We start from the raw sequence: 20,225 nt of genomic DNA, 5'->3' as shown, positions 1-20,225 counted from the left end.
TTTATCTATAGATTAACCTTATTATCATGATTTCGGGTATATGTAGACACTTGAATGTAAAATGAATTTAAATCTATTTTAATTTTACAAAATCAATTTAAAAAATGAAATTTAATTATATTTATATACTGTAAATTTTTATTATCTTTAATTAATATAAGATTTTAAAAAGGTTATGTAATATTGAGCACCAGGTGTATGATAAAATGTAAACGGGAGATGTGGGAACGGAATATTGTTTTGTAGTTAAGTGGGAAAGGCAAAATATGCTTGTAGCTAGTGCTTGGGTAGGTGAGTGAGACCCATTCATATGTAATATAGTCAAACTTAAGAGTATGCAGAAATGGCCCAAAATCAACACTCAGCAACAACCCCAATAAAATCATTTACTTCAAAATTCCAAACTTTTGGACCTGTTGAAGGGGAAATGGGAAAACTGAGTTGTTTTCAAAAGGTTTGGTGAGAACTACCTTTCCTCCTTTTTGACCCAGTCATGCTGCAATTCAATGCCATTAGAGGTTTTTCTTTTTTAAATAGAAATAGTCTCTAAATTTTGCACTGAAATATTTTTCAAACATTGATGTAGTTTGATTTTCATCTATATTTAGAGATTACAAAAATACTTATTTTTTTTTTTATCTAAAGTAATAATTTCACAAACTTAAGTTTAATAATTTTCTTTTCCTTTTACTATAACTTTTTAGTTATAATAATGCAAAAAGTAAAAAAGAGAACATTAAAATATTTTATTTTTATTTCTATTAGTATTAACATACATATATTTATATTACAGTTCAAACACCAGGTATGTCTTTGAAAAAACACACTTTTCACAAAACTTGCTAACAGAACAATCATAGAATACTTTTGGATGCATCTAAGACAAAAAGTTTAAGGCGTTTAAGTTACATACTACAGGACAATACAAGTACAATAAAATGATACTGGTTAAATCACATCACAACTTTTATGTTTTGTATTTCTATGATGACGTTTGAAAAACATAAACATTAACCTAATACAGAAATTGACACTATAGTAAATGAAGACAATTAATATAGTTTTTGACAGAGAGGCTTAGTATAACTGTAGCAGTATGTTTCATCTTTCACAAAAATTTAAACTTTTTTGTTGTCCTTGTTTATTATGTTTCTCAAGCCAACTTTCAAATTCAAAGATGAAATCATGGCAATACTTTGCTATGTCCAATTCCGTATGCAATGACCTGATATGTTAGGTAAGTTTGAGAGACCTGAAAAGAAAAATCATTTCCTCTGCTATTCAAAAAATACAAGTCTTAAACAAACCCTTCTATTCTAACACAAAACATGACGAAATTTACATATTACCAGGTTTTGAAAATGGTGTGAAAAAACCCTTTTGAAGTAAACAGTCTTAGACACCATAATATATCAAACCATTCTAGAGATTGACAAGTTTCACTATGAAACAAAAACATACTAAACTGATAACAGGGTAAGTAAAAGTTACAAGCTTTAGAGCCAACTAGTAACACTGCATTGAGGCCCATAGCAGGTAACCTTGCACAACCTTCTCCATTTATACAGAATCAGCTGTTCCTCTTCTGGTTTCTAGGCTTCTTAGAGTCTTTTCTGCTAACAATTACAAGTGAATCATCACCCAAACCAGATTTTTCAACTGCATGAGCACATGCATGTTTTACAGATTCATGTTTGCAGACTAACCTGGACTGAGATTTGATAGTTGCAGCTTTGGCTGACACCAGTTCTGATTTTTCCTTACCTTTTTCTGCTCTGTATATAACATATAACTTGAGAGTATTAGCATTCTATATCAGACAAACAGTAGTAGCAAAATAACTGTGTAGAACTTAATTGATGACACCAAATTAACAAGCATATAAACCAGACAAAAGGGCAGTTATTGGTATGAAATTCAAGATAAAATTGTCTTTACTTTAGTATAGATAAGATATAGTTCAAGGGATTTAATAAAATTAAAGTGAAAACCTTATGGTTTGAGGTCCTTACTGGGCTTTGAGATGTAGATATCATCAAAGTGAGTTTTGCTCAACAACGAAGTTAGTGTTATGTCGGACTAAAGGAATACACTAGAAGTATTCATTGTTTGATGAAGGTAAAATATTTGGACAAAAAGAGAGACCCTTTGCTTTTTACACATAATTGATAAAGGTCCAATCCCGAGGAAGTGTTTGCATCACCATGGGACAGTGCTAATGTGCATAATCAACATTAATCAAGGTTTCCTCTCTTGGTTCTTGGAAAGGAAAAAAAGAGTATAATATCAGTAATATTAATGTTCGGCAGACCAAATTATACTTACACGTCTGATGCTTCTGCAAGCCTCTGAAGTGTAAGCCCTTCCTGATGGTAGAATATCAGCATGCACGAATTAAATTTATGAAATTTACGAAATGATATCATACACACATGCACACAATGATTAAATAAGTGTCAAAGATTTCATCTTTATTCACCTCAACTGATGAAACAGCAATAGACAAATGTGACGCATGTACTCAAAATAATTAAAAAGTTGTTAAAGAATTATACTCACCTCAGCAATACGCAAAGTAACTAATGAGCATCAGAATTTTTGCTCACCTCGTCTAAAGAAACGTCAACTACTGTCCATTTCTGTCTTTTGAGGTTCAACACTTCAACATCACCGTCAGCATACAAAATCTATTAAAAAGCATTTCACAGTATTAACAAATATAACTATCAAACTCATTCAATGGTTTAAGCTTTTCATGTTCAGAAGTGTAAGTCTAATTCACAAGAAGGTTCTTGTTCCATAATCAATAGGTGAATTTCAATTATCAATTTTGTATTGAATAGATTCATTACATTTTGCTTTGGTCTGGTAAGGCGGTGAGTGGCACAGTTCAGTAGCCTGAAGTTTTAAATTCAAGCTCTTTATTTACATCTACATAGAAAATCAGAACTAAATTTGGGAAGTCATCAAAAGGAAATATTAAGATCCATTGTGTTTGACAACATGTTCACTATTTTTATTTCCTATACAAATCTTTGAAACAAGAAAGTGAAAACAAAGAAGCATTTTGTAGTTAATAGTGAAAAATTTAGTTGAAAAAAAGGATCGGAATATCTTCAATCAGCATGTAACATGGTTTTGTGATAAAGAATAGCATACATAATGCATTCCAAATAAGTGGCAATATATAAAGCCTACATAGGCAAAGATTTATCGAATTCTGGAGATAAAAAGCATAAAGATTAGCATCACTAACTAAAACCTCACCTTGTGCTTTCCTTTGATAGGATCATAAGATTCGATAACACCTTCATAAAACCTGTAGTGAAGAATTAAACAAACTAAAATTACTGAAAAATATAAAGTAAGCAACAGCACGCACACATGAAACAGGTTAAATATTTATAATGCTTAGGAAAGGTCTTATATAACAACTGACCAAAATATCTCTCAAGGAAAAACTTCCAGAACAAAGCATTTAACTCTGAAGCTAAAGTCAGAAAAAAAAATTGATTTGAATCATTTATCTCAATCACATAGCATAATTCTTAATTCAAGTGTTCCAACACAGTCCAATGGTCCACCCTAGAGAAAAGAGATAGTAGATGACCATAAGTGCCTCCAACCTATTTTCAGAAGTACATGCAATTATCTTATGAGCCTACTGAATGAGTTAGCAAGACACGGATAGTGTTTTTCTATTCTCTCTTCTCACTGTAACACCAGAGGGCCTAATGAAGCTGAGTCTATAGTATACTTGGTTAGAAATTGGTAACAGACTAGTGTAGAGATGCCACCAAGATACTTACGTCTTATCTTTTGGCCACCAGACCTTGATTCTAGTACCGACCAATGATTTATCCTTGGAAAGACATTCAGATGCCTGCAAAAAGAGGTACAGCAAATGGTAATTTATTGAGAGGAAAAAGGTTAACAGGGTTATAAATTAGGACAACAAATATTAATAAAGGGGAAGTTTCCACCAAATAAACAACATTTGATAACAAAAATATACCTAAAACCACCCTGTCAAAAGCCTAATGTTATTTAGACCACTATTGCCATGCAGTAGGGTACAATATTTACATGAACGATGGCCAAACACATACACATGCATAGTGAGAGAAAAAGATGATCAGATATAAATTTTTAATTACAAAGTCAAAGCAGCATTAAGAAGGTAATATACTGCCATCTGGTTAGAGCAATTAGTACATAGTCTCAGAGTATATAACGCATTAAGGACTTTCCAGAGTAAAAGAAAAAGGAATACTGAGACATAAAAAAGTTAAAGAAATGGAAAACGTCATGGTGTGTTATTGGAAAAAACTGAAAATTTACCAACTCCACAATGAATTTCAAATGCATACCTCGGCACTCACATTACTGTGTCTTCTCCTCGGCCTTGCTTGTGGGGTTTCCTTGACACTATTTAATGTTTTACTTGCAGATACTGCTGTCAGATCCTAAAAAGGTGGAGATATCAACCCCAGAACACAATATGTGAGGTTTGCTAATATACTATGCATTGTACTGGGGGATTGTAAATAGATACTAACTATACCTTCACTGCTGATAATTTGTTGAGGCCCTCATTAGGAGTAGCATCAAGCCTCCTCCTTTTAACATTTGTTTGAGTTGAGAATCTGCCCTCTTTAATACTTGCTGGCTCATCATTCATAGACGACTTGTGTTTCCCCTCTTCTCCACATGAATCGTTAGGCTCCGCATTAGCAGCTGATTCTGGACCCATGACAAGTTTTCCATCAAGCCTTAAGGAAAATTTGATTTTCCTAATGGGTTTTTGTTCAGAGGTATTCCTTGCTTCAGATTCCTTTTCCAACCTAACTGTTGGAGAATCCAAAGAAATCTTCTGAGGCGGAGGATTCAAGTTGTCTTTTAACATTGACAAAGAATTGGAATGAACACCTTGATTCCCCGTGATATTTAATTTCCGTCTCCGACCTCGTTTGCTGTGACATCCATCAGAAATATTATTATTTGTAGAAGGAGAAGCATCAGCTTTAGGCTTAGAAGCTGAAGCTTCACAACCTTCACTTGTATCATTTGGGGGAAAATCATTGCTAATATTGTGAGTCCTTCTGAGTTCGGCAGTTTTTGCTATGTCCTCACCTTTAGGCTTATGAACTAGAGTCTCACTTACAGTCTTAGGCTTTCGGTGCAACTTATCTTTTCTGGAAGTAGCTTTTTCAGAAGATCGAAAAGGAAACCTGGATTTGCATGACTTTCTGGATAGTGTTGATCTTCCAACTTCAGTTTCCCGACAAATCCATGAGTGATCATAGCCTTCTTCTGCATTCATCAGAGAATTAGGCTTACGGCCCCTCTTCCTTGGCACAGTATTTAGCTGAGTTTCTGATTTTGGTTCCTGAAAAGACTCTAAATTTTCAGTTTCCAACTTGGTTTTTGCACTCCCTTTTTTTGAGTTCTTGGAAATTTCAGAACATGATCTCCTTTTTGAACCAGTTTTTTTTATAACTTCGCCATCAAGAATGGACCTTCTGTTTGACTTTGTATCATCCAAAATTTGGACATCTCTTTTACCAGTAACATTGGGTTCATGACCATTGGTTTCCTAATTAAGAATGAGTTAAAGTTTAATACTACACTAATATTGACTGGTGCTTTAACGAAGCAAGCCTTACAAATATTGGAAGGAAAAATTTAAAATAAAAATAACTAATTGAGAAGAGTAGAATATAATTTACATCGTGTGGTTGTTCCTTTGCATCATTAGGAACATTAATCTTGTTCTCAGCTTCCTGAACCTGAACCATTGCAAACACAACCAATCCTAACATGAAGCTAACTCAGACAAAATCAAGCAACAGCTTGTTGCAAATAACAATAAATATGAAGACATAAATAAAATAGAGATAGATGCCATCCAGAACGAATGCTATTACACACAAAAACAGCTTGAGTGAGAAACAATGTTTTGATAGTAAATTACTGGCTTATTAGCAATCAGCTGGAGTGGTTATTTTTCTCTGCTGGAATTTGATCAAAGCTTCTTCTTCCATGAATAAATGGAACAAAGGTTTTTAGTACGCCTATTCCTTTTAGGCATGTTTTCGAATGATTAATCATAGACTTGGCTAAAATTGGTTATTTAAACCTAATTTCTTATTCCTAATGTTAAATGACCTTTTTCAGTATTTCTTTCTTTTACAAAGCATTGAGCACCATTTACTTTCTCAAAAAGAATTAGTTTTCAGGTGATTGTTTTAGAAAACATACTAATGAAACAACAGCCACAGCAAGCATTTAGAGAACTTGCATACATCAGCTAAATTTGTTCCATGGTTTCCAATGTGAAGGCAAATTAACACTGAGAAAGAATATCATGTATTAGCTAGCTATAACAGTTTATCTGATAGAGTATTGCAAGTAAAACGAACCACTGTCTTCTTAGAACCATTCGAATCATCACATTGAGGGGATTCAGATTCATTCTGGCAAATATCAGTTACTATCTGTGCATACTCATTTAACGCTCTGCCTGAGGACTCCACTGCCTTCATGAGATAAGGCTTGAGGTTAGCAGTACAGTTTCTGATTACTTTCTCCCCCAATGTCCAAGACATAGGTGAAACAGTCTGGGAAAATAAATAAAACCAGATTGACTAAGTTACACAAAAAAAAAAAAAAAAGACATGAAATCAAATTACCATATGAATAAAATAAAGAAAAAGAAAAGAATACAAGAAATAGGTATAATGAAAAGTACGTTACCCGATTTTCATTTCCTACACTATCCAACAGTGGTCTAAGAAGATCTGGGGAAATTTGTTCACTTTCTTGTAAAATCATAGTCATTATTGATTCCATTGAATGAAATGCACTACAGGGATGGTTTGACCTTTAAATTGACAAAATATTAGTAAATAATAATTCTAGAAGTGAATGAAAACTTCAAAAAGTGGGAAAAAAGTAAAAAAGGAAAAGGTAACCAACTTTTGTTTATGTAACAAGAAATCTGCCTTTTTCATCAGCCCTTACTAATGTAAAACAACTTCCAATGTTTATCTATGACCTACTTGTCGTTGGTAAAAGGAAAATGCAAAGAAAAATCTGACTTCCTTGGCTACACCAGTTCCTGTTTGAATCCGAATAGTACAAAAGAACTCAAGAAAATTGCTTCGTCTTCAGAAGCACCTCAAGTAAATGATAGGAAACTGCAAACAGAGCCAGGTTTGTCTTTCTACTAGTACTAAGGTGATATGGTAGCAGAGGGAAACTGGTCAAAGAACTAATGAAAAACATGCATCCAAAAAAGAAAGAAAATAGAGACTGTTAGATTTAAATCATCCCAGATCCTTTATCTTACAGCAGCTTAACCTGCTAAGCATTGAAGGCGCTTTAGGATCCTGGTTTAAATTCCTCCCCATGCCTTTCATTGCTTTCATCTTGCAAATTTGCAGCTGATTCTAATAGTTATCTCTACTACTTTCCTCATTGCCAACATGAAACCCAATCCCAAACTTACACAGTAGCAAATGGTAGGTTGTCTAACATATGTATTCAAGAATAATCAGGAAAGTATGCAGAGCATCTGGTACATGATTAAAATTCAATACGACCCTATAACAGCAATACCATAACCAGAACAGAAGGTATAAGTATGGCCACTTAGACCACTATAACTATAACCACAAGGATATAAGTAAAGGTACTGTACACCTAAGAGGAAATATATCATATGAAAGGAACTGACCCTTGAGGGGAGATTGTTAGAAATAATCCAAGTGAGGCAAAAGTCTAACATTGGATAGAAAAGACAAAGTTAAACACTATATAAGATGAAAGACCCATAAACCATTGCTTTAAGATTTTGGGTTAAAAATAGTATCAAATGTCTTGTGTGGGATAAGACTAAATGACATATCACATATATATAACCTCACCTAATGAAAACCCCTATACATATATATATAAAGTCCATCAGGAAGAAACAGATAAAAGAGATATTGTGAAGCTCTCTAACCTTATAAATCTCAAGAAATGCTGAAACATTTCAATAATCAGGTCATTACACTCAAGGTCCAGCATGACCAAGCATAATCTGACCTTATTGACATTGTCAAGTATGATAAGCACTTTTTCATAGGCACGGCCAGATATGTGAGACAACTTCTCAAAAGATGCCACAGTGAGCTTGAAGATTTCCTGCTCACCAAGAAATGAAAAGCTATATTATAATTTGAACAAGACAATTATGTTTACAAAAAATCATTAACATCATTTATGGTATACTATACAGTATATTTGAATAATTTAATAAAGAAAAATCAAATGTATCAAACTAAAATTGGTGCCTTCATTTGTCCATCATCATAAGGGGCATCTGGCGCTGTGATTCTTGCAATCTCAGAGATGCAAGATATAACTAGAATCTTAACATCCTCATCTGTGTGCCTCAAAAGTTCATCTGAAATCAATGCCTTCATGCAAGGTACAAGTGATTCTTGAATTAGCTTAGTTGGTTCTTGATCCAGGGTTGATAATACAAGCTCCAATTTCTAAACGTGAGAAAACCAAAAAAGTCAACGTTCAATCAAGCTTGGAAGGCCTGCTGTAACAATGCTTATAAACTTTGTTCCAAAATTCATAAGAAAAACTGAAATACATGGCCATAACTCCCTATGTTGTTACTTGAGAGGCATCAAACCTGATATTCCACTTCATCTTTTCAACTGATCTGATGGAATAAACAAAACTCGTTCTAAATATCCATATTTTAGTTCACAATTTGTGAGCACAGGTCAAATAACAAAATAAAACTTGTTTTTGCATCTAATCAACAAGCAATATAATGAAACCCGTTATCAAATTCAACAAAGTAATGAGTTCATCTGACTAATTATTGCAACCATACAAGAAATTCAAAAGGGCCTGGGTTATAACATCAAGTAGACAGAGAGCATTAAACTCCATAGGTCAATGAAAGATGGAAAATTTAAACATCAAAATAGAAAGAGACAATATCTGAAGGAAATCTGTCCAATTCCTTTGCATACCGATGGTGAGTAAATGGGATTTTATAGTTCTGGTATCTGGTTTGGAAGTGTGTTGCATTCACTGTTCAGTGCAAGGATTTTATAGGGGTTTGAATGGAAGTCCTGGAAGTGTCCTACCATGCAATGGTGCTGGCCAAATGGAAATGTGGCTTCCCTTGAATACAGAGGCAAGTCAACAAAATGTATGGGGCCTTGTTGATTACAGCCATGCAATCCAAATAGAAAACTTGATCTTCAAGGAGGCTTTGGACTTCCAAATGGGATTGTAAAGACAGACATTGGACAGTCGATCCATTCAACAAATGATTCAGAAATTGGAAAAGGGATTTTAAGGAACACACCGCATAAGAAAAGTGAATACAGTCACACAGACCCAAAGAAACTCAAAGTCAGAAAATTCAAGAAAAATGAAAACTTGAGTGCTGTAGAGAAAATAGAAGGCATGTCAGATCATGAGAATATCACAACAATACATCTTCAAATACAAAATCTACAGAGTCTCTTTGATAAATATCCAAAATTTGGGCGCCCAAATCCATTTGAGGTCAGAAATACCAAACTAACATAAACAAATATCTGCACCGAACACAGGAATTAAAGGCAGCAACAAGAGATCTGTTGAACAATGATGGTCAAACTGCTAGAAATTCATGATCAAATTCAGAAAACATTGGAACTCATGGCACAAAAATTTAGCAGGGAGATAGAAATACATGCATGTAAAAAAGCAGATGAAAGATCATTACATGAAGCAACTGCAGAAGCTTGTGAAGTGAAGAGCCCTTGAGGAGCTTCCTCCCCAAATGTCTCAGTTTTTTGGCCACACTCCTCTCAGTCTCGTCAGGAGAGGCCATTTTCAGGTCAGAATGCTTGCTCATTCACTAGAATGCACAATCAGGATTTATACTTTATAACCCTAACAGGTGAGGTCACTGCAAATATCTGAGAAGTTGTTTTTTGTGAATTCAGGGGCTTGAGGAATGTGTTGCACGTGCACATGCAAACACACACATATGATCATCTGCACAATCCATCCACCAATGATTTTACAGTTCCACTTCTCATTCAGTTTCTTTCTGGGTGCGCTTGAAAACACCCATACACGGTTCTAAGATTACTTTTGTTTTTTCCTTTGGTTACTTTAAAGACAAAATGAAAAAGAAATCCTTAAAAGGGTCATTTCTTTTCTTCCCATTGTCACTTTAGACCTGTTTTTGAGCATTGAAAACAGTGCTCATGAACTGAGTTTTGGCAATAACCCTGCTGCAATTACCATTATACCACTTTCTCATTAAACTTGAAGTGTTGCAGGGCTATCAGATTCACTGCCTACACTGTTACAGGGGCGGATTTAATTAAAACAAAATTTTGCATTCCTATTATCTCTCACGAAACTATTGGAGAATCTCTATCACATGCAGCTGTAACATTATCACACACAACAATAGATAACAATCGGATATTAACATCACAATTTAACAAGTCCATAAATAGAATGTGAAAAACAGTTTAAAAGGACCTTCATGAATGGAATAGAACGAACAAGACATCTTTTGTGTATATGATTTTTCTTTGCATTACAATTGTGCATATGCACTACTGTTATGTGCGTGAAATGCTTATGTATGAAAATTTTATCATCTTTTATTTAAATGAGTAATCTAGTCTTCTCCTTGTTTATTGTTTTGGTATGCAGAGGGGTCAATCTCATTCTAAGAGTTGGTAATCCCATGTCATTATTCTTTAACTTCGGTAAGTGGATACTCAAAGATTACTTGATATTAGTTTTGATTGAAAGTGAAAAAAATAAATATCAATGTCTAACCTAACATCCTATCTTATATTTTTATTTATAATTTTTATAATAAATTTTTCATCATAGTTAGTCTAATTACACTCAAAATTCAATTATATTAATTTAATTATATTGATTATGAATAATATAATAGAATGATTTTCTGCTTTAAGTTATTCCATCTTGATAACTAGGTTAATATAGTCAAAAATATCATATTTAGTTGTATGATGAGTTTATCGTTTGACAAACTCGTTAATTAGAGGTAACATATCATACACAAACCTCCAAAGTTCAAGTATCATTAAAGAGTTTGCAAAGAAGTTTGTGTTTTGATCGTTTGATGTTCCCGACCAACTGTCTTCATCATTAACCGTTTGTGTTGGATTATGATCGTTGAGGATAATAATTCATTCGTTTTCACCTTTGTGCCTATTATAGGATGCAAAATATTAGATCGTTTTGGATCATTAGATGCAAGGAGATCTAACAGTAGAGACCGTCAAGTCATCCACTTATGATTTAGTGTTTTCTTGCATTTACAAACATATTGAATACATTTTTCAAGAAAATTGTTCCCATTCTTTTGTCAAGCTATCTACTTATGGTTGAGTGTTTTCTTGCATTTACAAAAATATTGAATACATTTTTCAAGGGAATTGTTCCCATTCTTTTGTTCCCATGTAAGATTGGTTTAAAATTTTGAAGTTGAACAAGTGTTTGAAATACAATCTAGTTTGTATGTATTGGATAACGTTAGCAATACGAGATAAATTTGTTTGACAAAAAATGTAATTGTATGTACCAAAGATGTTATAATGACAACTAAAATTATACCATCCTATGATAAATTACAAGCCAATTGATCAATCATAAAATTGACAACAATTATAATTTGGACAATTAAATTAAACTTACCAAAATATACAATCTCCCATAAATTATAATGAATATTAGCATTTTAAATTTCATTATAAATTATATGGTAGGGACAAAAAGATATTTAAACATTTTGCAATGGCAATAATAAAAAAGAAAAGAGTTGTGGTAAACTATTTTAAGTGGGAAAAAGTTGAATAGGTTTGATATATTGTTATGTGAGAAAGAAAAAGTAAGAAAATTGGTAGGATGTGATTAGGTGGTAGCCGTTTACAGAGGAGAAAATGGAGAATCGTGTACACGTTTGCAACCATTAAAATGAGGTATGAAATATCTGATTGTAGAAGGAGAAGAAGTTGAGCAAAGAAGAAAGAGTAAGAAAAAATGATTATATTAATATGAGAAAAAAGAAATAATAAGAGAGAAAGAAAGAGGAAATCCAATGAGAGGAGAGAGGACCACGAATTTGTAACCAAGTAATTTGATTTCCTCCTCTTTCGCCCATTTCTTCTTTGCTTCCTTTTTCATATCAAAACAAAAAAGAAAACCCTAGAACGGGAGAGATTTCATTTCCCCCACAAATCTCTTCCTTCTCTATCCTCATCTTTTTACTTTTCACTTCCTCCATTCGAGGTATCTTATAATTTATTTTTCATTTATTAATGTTATTGTTGTTGTTCTTGTTGAGAAGGAAGATTTTTGTTGTTTTCAATTAATTCATTTCAATTTGAATGAAATTCAACAGATCCATAGAAGTGTGCAATAAAATTGCTGTCGTGGTTGCAAGGAATGCCGCTGATTTTACCGAAAAGCGATTCGATCCAGATTCGCGAGGTGTGGAACGATAACCTGGAAGAGGAATTCGCGTTGATTCGCGAAATAGTGGACGATTACCCTTACATAGCGATGGACACGGAGTTTCCGGGGATAGTTCTCCGACCGGTGGGGAATTTCAAGAACAGCTACGATTACCATTACCAAACCCTAAAGGACAACGTCGACATGCTAAAGCTCATACAATTGGGGCTCACCTTCTCAGACGAGTACGGCAACCTTCCCACGTGCGCCACCGACGTCGATGACGATTCCCACACGTGCTGCATCTGGCAATTCAATTTCCGGGAGTTCAACGTCAACGAGGACGTCTTCGCCAACGATTCCATCGAGCTTTTGCGCCAGAGCGGCATCGATTTCAAGAAGAACAACGAGGACGGCATCGACGCCCGCCGTTTCGGGGAACTTCTCATGTCGTCCGGGATCGTTTTGAATGACAACGTTCATTGGGTTACTTTCCATAGCGGTTATGATTTCGGGTACTTGTTGAAGCTCTTGACGTGTCAGAATTTGCCCGATACGCAAGCGGAGTTCTTCAACCTCATCAACATGTATTTCCCCACTGTATACGACATCAAGCACCTCATGAAATTCTGCAACAGCCTTCACGGCGGTTTGAACAAGCTTGCCGAGTTGTTGGAGGTCGAAAGGGTCGGGATTTGCCATCAGGCCGGTTCCGATAGTTTGCTCACTTCATGTACATTCAGGAAATTGAAGGACAATTTCTTTAGTGGCTCGTTGGAGAAGTATGCTGGTGTCTTGTATGGGTTAGGTGTTGAGAATGGACAGGGAGCCCATTGAGGACAACAAAAAAACAAAAAATTCAGAAAAAAATAAAAAATTAGAAAAAGAAAACAACTTTAAAACTTTGGTAGATCTTTGTTGTTGTATATCTGGTGGAATACCAATCTCTATTAATGTAAACCTTTGGCATTAAGTGTCTTTATTAATACTCTTTCTTACTACTTTTCCTCCATGCCTTGTTATTTTCAGCTCTGGTTTTCTGTTATATTTTGATCAGTTTTCAGGATCATGTCCAAAAGCGAATTCATAATGCAGAGGAAAATCTGAATGTTGCGGGTTATTGCATGTACATCCCCTGTTATGCCAAACCAGACATGTGGTAAGGTTTGTTCTTGTGTTATGTGTGCTTTTGATTTGACTTTGCAGGCTGACAGCTATCCTGAATGCCCCAAACACATACACATTTTTAAGACAGTGAATTTGGTTTCTCTATGGCATGATTGCAAAATGATATACTGATTCTTGTCATTTGAAGCACTGTGACAATTTTTTCATCCAGAGGTTTCTGTTTTAGGGAATGGATGTGATCAGGCAGTTGTTGATTGAGAGGCACCAACTGGTTTTTGAACTATTTCTAGCCACAAAAGTGTTACCCATTTCTTGGATTTTCTTGCTTGTTGAACCCAGATGACATAATTGCTTAATTTTATTTCAAGTGAGAGGAAACAATGCTGTAATATTAATATGCTTCCTACTGTGTCATTTGTGTATGTATATCAGACATAGAATGCCAACTGATAACTACTGAGGTAAAGCCACAGTTCATATTAATTTTACTGCATAGTTTAGCTAATGACTCACCCTTTTGTTTGTTTAAGCATTGTCAAGAAGGGTCATCTCCATATGTTCCTCTTATTTGTGAGTTGATCTGCTTTCTCTGTTGTAGGATGATAGTGTCAACACAATACTAAATGATTCATGCAATGTTGCACTTTTCCCTGATGCAGTCTTATTTTGTCAGAGGTTGTCAAGATAATCAAACAAGTTGGAATGGAGGAATCATATTTTGATCAGAGAAAATGACATTGGAGGCATGATCATGTGGTGAGAATCTTCCAGTTTTGTGACGAAATAAGACCAATTGAGACCAGTTCCTGACTACCTAACAGCTACCTTAAAATATTATTGTGAAAATGAGTTTATTAAACTTTGTTGATAACCCATTGAGACAGCTTTAACCTATGTTGGGTGTTGAAGACAAAAATAGAGAGAAAATCACTGAATTGAAGGAATATCTTTTATGGAGACTTGAATGAGAAACAATCTCGAAAGAGAACATAAAACTTGAGACTGACAATGAATGTTGACTTTTACATTGATCATAAGAGGTGTATTTAGATTTTAGTTTGGAAATTTAAATCTTAATATCTGATTAGAAGCAGAATTATCTCAAATCTCAGTTGAACTAAATGTATAATAAATAGTTTTTTCTAAATTTTAATTGAGTTTAACTCAATTTTCTAACTAAAATTCAAACAGATGAAATAGTAGAGAAAACAAGAGACTTTATGAACATTTCTCTTTTACGTCTCGTGCTTTATCTTTTAAGGGATCTTCTTAGTTTTAAAACCTAGAGATTATATCGGAATAAATTTTTATGGGAAAAATAAATGAAATATTTCTTTTTGTAAATTAAAATTAACTAATAAAAGGTTTATTCTACAATTTCTTAATTCATGTATAAAGTAAAATGGCTTAATTCCACTTTTGGTCCCATGTTTGGGGGGTTGTGTTCAATGTGGTCCTACCTTATTTTTTCCTTATTAATAGATCCCACCTTTTGAAAAAGTCGTTCAATTAAGTCCTTTTGCCTTACGGCGTTAGTTTTATAACGGTGTTGGTGCCCCCCTGGATAAACCTCAGCAACGTGTCAGTTTGAGAGTTGTGTACGTGTCAGTTTGAGAGTTGCGTACGTGTAAATTTGAAAAATGAAAAAAATTAAAGGGGTTAAAAAAGTTAAATTCACGAAGAGGGGTAATTAAAAAGAGGGTTTTCGTTAGGGTTCCATTCGCGATTTCAGATTATCCCTTTGTGGTGAAGATCGAAGTTCAAATTGGAGTTGTTGTCCTTGCATTGCGAATTGGAAAGCGTCACTGAGGTAAGTCTTTATGTTATGTTCAGTCAATTTTGTGAATTCCATGAAATATTTGTTTTGGAATGTTGTCGCGTTGTGGGGGGTTTACGTATGGGGTGAAATTGGGTTTTGTTATATGGGACCAGTTGTCGCGTTATTGGGGTTTATAGTGGTCCCATAGGTTGTTCTTTAATTTATTTTGTGGTCCCCTTTTGCATTTGCAGGGTTAGGGTTGGGATGTCTGTTGAGAGGTTTCAGGTAGTGGTCCACCACGGTGGGACCTTGATAAAAGACGTGCCATTTAAGTATATAGGTGGGGAGATAACATATTGGGAGGTTGACCCCGACAAATGGTGTTATTTTGGAATAGTGGGTTCACTTAAGGAAATGGGTTACATGCAAGTATCAGAGTTATATTACAATGTTCAGCATGTATTACATAAGTTGTATGATGATAAAGAAGCTATGACCATGCTGAAGGTGGCTCATTATTTAGGAAAAGTTAATCTTTTTGTTGTTCATGGGGTGGACAATCCAGAGGTAGTAGAAAACGATGTGAATGATGTGTTGTACTTATGTGAAGGTCCAGTAGACAGTGAAGCTGAGGTTGGATTGGATGTTGATAATGAGAGTGGAGCAGAGATTGAGAATGAGTGTGAAGGTCGAGATGATGTTGAGAAAGAAGAAGTGGCCGTTGACAGTGATGTTCATATGGAAGGAGCAGTGGAGGTTGAAAATCAGGGTGGACCTGAGGTTCATATTGAGGGTGTTGGTGTTGAGGCTCCATTTCAGGTTGAGAATGAGTGTGAAGGTGGAGATGAGGTTGAGAAAGAAGAATTGGTAGTTGAGAATGATTGTGTTGAGGGTCGAGTTGAGGTTGTAAATGAAGAAGTGGTACATGTCAGTGATGTTGGAGTTGATGTTCAAAGTCAAGAAGAAGTTCACAGTGCAGAAGAAGAAGTTGAGATTGAAAAAGTAGGAGGTCATACTGATGAAGAAGAAGAAGAAGTTCAGATTGAAGAAGAAGCAGTTGAGACTGATGAAGTTGAAGTGGAAGAGGACAGTGAGGATGAACCAGGAATAGAGGATTTGAGTGGTGATGAGTACGTGGTTGAACATAGTGATGATGAAGCACAACCAATTGGAAGGGGATTGTCAGATGGTGAATGGGAGTCTGATGTGCTTTTAACGCCACAAAATAGTGGAAGTGATGAGGATGACATCCAGGATAGAGTCCCAAGTGGCCCCTTTTCAAAGTATGTAAAACAGAAATCAATGACAGATTATAGGTGGCAAGTGGGCACAATATTTACAGATAAGGAAGACTTTAAGGATGCCATACGAAGCTATTCTGTGCATGCTGGGAGGTGTCTTAAATTTGTGAAAAATGATAAACGTAGGGTGAGGGTAAGATGTTTGGGTGGCCAAGGAAAGTGCCCATGGGTGGCTTATTGTGGGTATTTGCCATCACGTAAAATTTGGCAATTGAGGAAGATTATTGACACCCATACGTGTAGTAGGCAACTTAACATTAAAATGATGAATGCTAAGTGGTTGAGTCAAGAGATTGATAAGTCTTTAATGGATAATCCTAGTCTGAAAGTGAAAGACATACGTAGTAAAGCTTTAAGGAAATGGAATACCAATGTTTCAATTTCCAAGGCAAGGAGGGCAAAGTTGATTGCAACCCGACAAATGGAAATAGATCACAAAGAACAATTTAGAAGGATCTATGACTATGGACATGAGCTCATTAGGTGTAACCCAGGGTCAACAGTGAAGATTAAAGTTGACGGTGACAATGGTCAACCAATCTTCCAAAGAATATATGTGTGTCTTAAAGCTTGTAAAGACAGTTTTAGGAGCTGTAGGCCAATTGTATGTTTAGATGGGTGTTTTATGAAAGGTCAGTATAAGGGGGAGGTGCTTACTGCTATTGCTAGAGACCCAAACGAGCAAATGCTACCACTAGCCTATGCAGTTGTAGAAGTGGAAAACAAAGAGACTTGGACATGGTTTTTGCAGATACTAATTGAAGACCTAGGGGGAGATGAGGTCTGTGGGAGATGCACGTGGATGTCTGACCAACAAAAGGTAAATTTCTGATCAACTTACTTTATCGTTTCTTATTGTGTATGTTATAATAATATACTTTGTGGGCAGGGGTTAGTACAGGCTGTGCAGGACCTTCTGCCTAGGGCAGAACAAAGATTCTGCCTGAGACACTTGTATTCAAACTTCAGAAAAAGATTTAGTGGTCAAATATTAAAGAATTTGTTGTGGAGGGCAGCCACAAGCACATATCCCCAGGCTTGGGAAAGAGAAATGCTCAAAATTAAAGAGGTGAATGTCGAAGCCTACAAATACATAATAGCCACATATCCCCCAAGGTAACCCATTTCTGTTTACATGCACATGTCTGTCACTGATACATGATATTAAATATTTGGAAGCTTTTGTGTAACAGGTTTTGGTCCAGATCACGCTTCACCGGTCAAGCAATGTGTGATAGCCTAGATAACAACATCACTGAGGCTTTCAACAGTGTTCTTCTGCATGCTAGAGAACAACCAATTATCAACATGCTGGAGGAAATAAGAGTTTATCTGATGAATCGATGGGCAACCAACAGAAAGAAGGTGGAAAGTATGAATTTCACAATATGCCCAAAGATAAAAACCAGACTTCTAAACGAATCAAAGTTATCAAAATTCTGGATTCCAAGGTAATATTTTCATTTTGGTCAAACAACATTTCTGAATAATATTCATCTATTGACATGCTTTAATTTATTTCAGCTGGTCTGCTAGAAAGATATTTGAGGTTACCCACTGTTCAGCGATTGAGAACAAGTTCAAGGTGGATCTTGACACTCATGACTGTAGCTGCAGAAAGTGGCTAATCACTGGCATCCCATGCTGCCATGCAATTGCAGCAATGAATTACGCAAGTTTAGACCCAGAAGAGTTCATGCCTATATGCTTTAAAAGATCGACATATGCAGAAGTCTATGCCTCCATAATTTACCCTCTCAATGGGCCTTTGCTATGGGAAAAAACGCCCTATCATGATGTTCTACCACCAGTTCACAGGAAGTTACATGGGAGGCCCAAGAAAAAAAGAAGGTTGGAGGCATGGGAGCTCACTAAAGATCACACTCAAATGCGTGTTGGTGGGCACATCAAGAAATGTAGCATGTGTCGTCAGAGGGGCCACAACAAAAACAATTGTCCTTTACGTCCTGGACCCTCACAAACAGCAGAAAGTCAACCCTCAGAACCAACAGAAACAACTGAAAATGCACCATCACAGCCAACACAAACACCAGAAAATCAACCATCAGAGGCACCACCAACTACCCAATCCCCTGGACCGTCACAGCCACCACCAAGTCCTCCACCATCCCAGCAACCAACGTTGAGGAAAAAATTAGATTGCATAAGAAAAAATTAGATTACTAAGTTTAGTACTTCTCTGTTATGGACATGTTTTGTAGATCACTTTAATGATCATGTTTGGTACTTCTCTGTTATGGACATCTTTTGTAGATCACTTTGATGATCATTTTTTGTACTTGACTTTTATGGTCATCTTTGCTACTTGACTTTTATGGTCATGTTTTGAGAATCTGATGTTATTTATGACTTTGATGATGATGTTATGTATGACTTTCATGGTGATGATGTTATTTATACTTTGATGGTCAATACTTTGATATTGAATTCAATATTTTTAACAGCCATGCCCTGTAATAAAGACTTATTTTGAATCAATATTTTGAATCAGTACTTAATTATGGGACCATTATGAACATTTTTTAACCATGCTAGGGACTAATTATTTCATAACAAGTTCCGCAGTTGGTGAAGAATATAAGTGAAGCTAGCTGGAATGATATGATGAAAACGTTGAATCTAGGTGAGATGATTTGGTCAACACCAAATAATATTAAACACATTAAATTACAGAATGGTCATAGTACATTGCCAAAGTACTTCTTTCAACCAGCCAACACATTACAACAAAACATACAAACCTAACCTACTTTCCCAACCTAACAACATAGAGCAAAACACAACAACAAAAGCACAACGATGACTACAATACAAACAAACAGACTTGCAACCAACAATTTCATCTTCTTTTTCAAACCCTTCACTACATTTTCCAGCTCATTAATCGTCCTCTTTTGCCTCCAAATTGTATTGTCTTTTTCATCAACATCTTCTTCACAACACCATTTGAAAAAATTACAGGAACTCCCACTTGAATGACCACCCTGTTATTCACGAAATCAGAAAAATTATCCAAAAATTAAGAAAGTGAAGGAAACATGATTAAGTCACTCGGGTATACCTTGTAATGAGGACATCCCCAAAAACTTCTGCCTCCATTTTTTATAGTTTTTGCTACTTTAGTTACAGCAAAATCACCACAATAACACATAGGATTCAACCCACCTCCCCTCCACCCACCACCATGGGACGAACGTGAAGAACCTTTGCCCCATCTATTAGAGCAAGAGGAGCACCCTTGGGTAAAAGCCATCTATGTCCTCAGAAACCCTAACCCCCAACTCACTTTTAACCTTAAACTGACCTTGCATGTGTACCAAGTCCTTAGAAACCCTACCCCCAAATTCCTTTTAACCCGTCAAAAGTGTGGTTAAATTTTAATTTAACTGATGTTGCAATTTTAACCAAAGTGCCACGCACTCACATTATCTTGACACGTTGCTGAGGTTTATCCAAGGGGGCACCAACACCGTTATAAAACTAACGCCGTAAGGCAAAAGGAC

The 20,225-nt window shown here is 35.5% G+C and overlaps 3 protein-coding genes across 10 annotated transcripts; 2 read left to right on the top strand and 1 right to left on the bottom strand.

Moving 5' to 3' along the window:
* Positions 1 to 1,255: 1,255 nt before the first annotated feature.
* Positions 1,256 to 10,509, bottom strand: LOC106773633. 6 transcript variants are annotated; one of them, XM_022786258.1, is made up of 15 exons: positions 9,788 to 10,505; positions 8,651 to 8,722; positions 8,340 to 8,543; positions 8,009 to 8,190; positions 6,757 to 6,883; positions 6,423 to 6,620; positions 5,730 to 5,789; positions 4,565 to 5,596; positions 4,371 to 4,466; positions 3,810 to 3,883; positions 3,268 to 3,319; positions 2,607 to 2,687; positions 2,326 to 2,366; positions 1,707 to 1,775; positions 1,256 to 1,613 (listed from the first exon to the last, which is right to left on the bottom strand). In XM_022786258.1, the coding sequence occupies exons 3-15, from the start codon at positions 8,469 to 8,471 to the stop codon at positions 1,571 to 1,573; spliced, it is 2,187 nt and encodes a 728-aa protein (XP_022641979.1). In that variant the 5' UTR covers positions 8,472 to 8,543; positions 8,651 to 8,722; positions 9,788 to 10,505; the 3' UTR covers positions 1,256 to 1,570. The 6 variants fall into 6 exon arrangements, 4 of the variants coding, with proteins under 4 accessions (XP_022641979.1, XP_022641978.1, XP_014515842.2 ...); XM_022786257.1 differs by having other exon boundaries at positions 8,693 to 8,722; XM_014660356.2 differs by lacking the exon at positions 8,651 to 8,722 and having other exon boundaries at positions 4,383 to 4,466; positions 9,788 to 10,509.
* Positions 10,510 to 11,949: 1,440 nt separating this feature from the next.
* LOC106772870 (probable CCR4-associated factor 1 homolog 6) lies at positions 11,950 to 13,519 on the top strand. 2 transcript variants are annotated; one of them, XM_022786112.1, is made up of 2 exons: positions 11,950 to 12,038; positions 12,461 to 13,519. In XM_022786112.1, exon 2 carries the CDS (start codon positions 12,505 to 12,507, stop codon positions 13,348 to 13,350), a length of 846 nt encoding a protein of 281 aa, XP_022641833.1. In that variant the 5' UTR covers positions 11,950 to 12,038; positions 12,461 to 12,504; the 3' UTR covers positions 13,351 to 13,519. The 2 variants fall into 2 exon arrangements, with proteins under 2 accessions (XP_022641833.1, XP_014514973.1); XM_014659487.2 differs by lacking the exon at positions 11,950 to 12,038 and adding an exon at positions 12,056 to 12,348.
* A 1,532-nt stretch (positions 13,520 to 15,051) lies between these two features.
* LOC111242577 lies at positions 15,052 to 19,052 on the top strand. 2 transcript variants are annotated; one of them, XM_022786475.1, is made up of 5 exons: positions 15,052 to 15,451; positions 15,652 to 17,521; positions 17,591 to 17,817; positions 17,895 to 18,152; positions 18,226 to 19,052. In XM_022786475.1, exons 2-5 carry the CDS (start codon positions 15,665 to 15,667, stop codon positions 18,878 to 18,880), a joined length of 2,997 nt encoding a protein of 998 aa, XP_022642196.1. In that variant the 5' UTR covers positions 15,052 to 15,451; positions 15,652 to 15,664; the 3' UTR covers positions 18,881 to 19,052. The 2 variants fall into 2 exon arrangements, with proteins under 2 accessions (XP_022642196.1, XP_022642195.1); XM_022786474.1 differs by having other exon boundaries at positions 15,052 to 17,521.
* Positions 19,053 to 20,225: the final 1,173 nt, after the last annotated feature.

The sequence above is a fragment of the Vigna radiata genome, chromosome 9, assembly GCF_000741045.1.
Source record: "Vigna radiata var. radiata cultivar VC1973A chromosome 9, Vradiata_ver6, whole genome shotgun sequence".
NCBI classification, from domain to species: Eukaryota; Viridiplantae; Streptophyta; class Magnoliopsida; order Fabales; family Fabaceae; genus Vigna; species Vigna radiata.
This window is presented reverse-complemented; position numbering and strand designations above follow the sequence as displayed.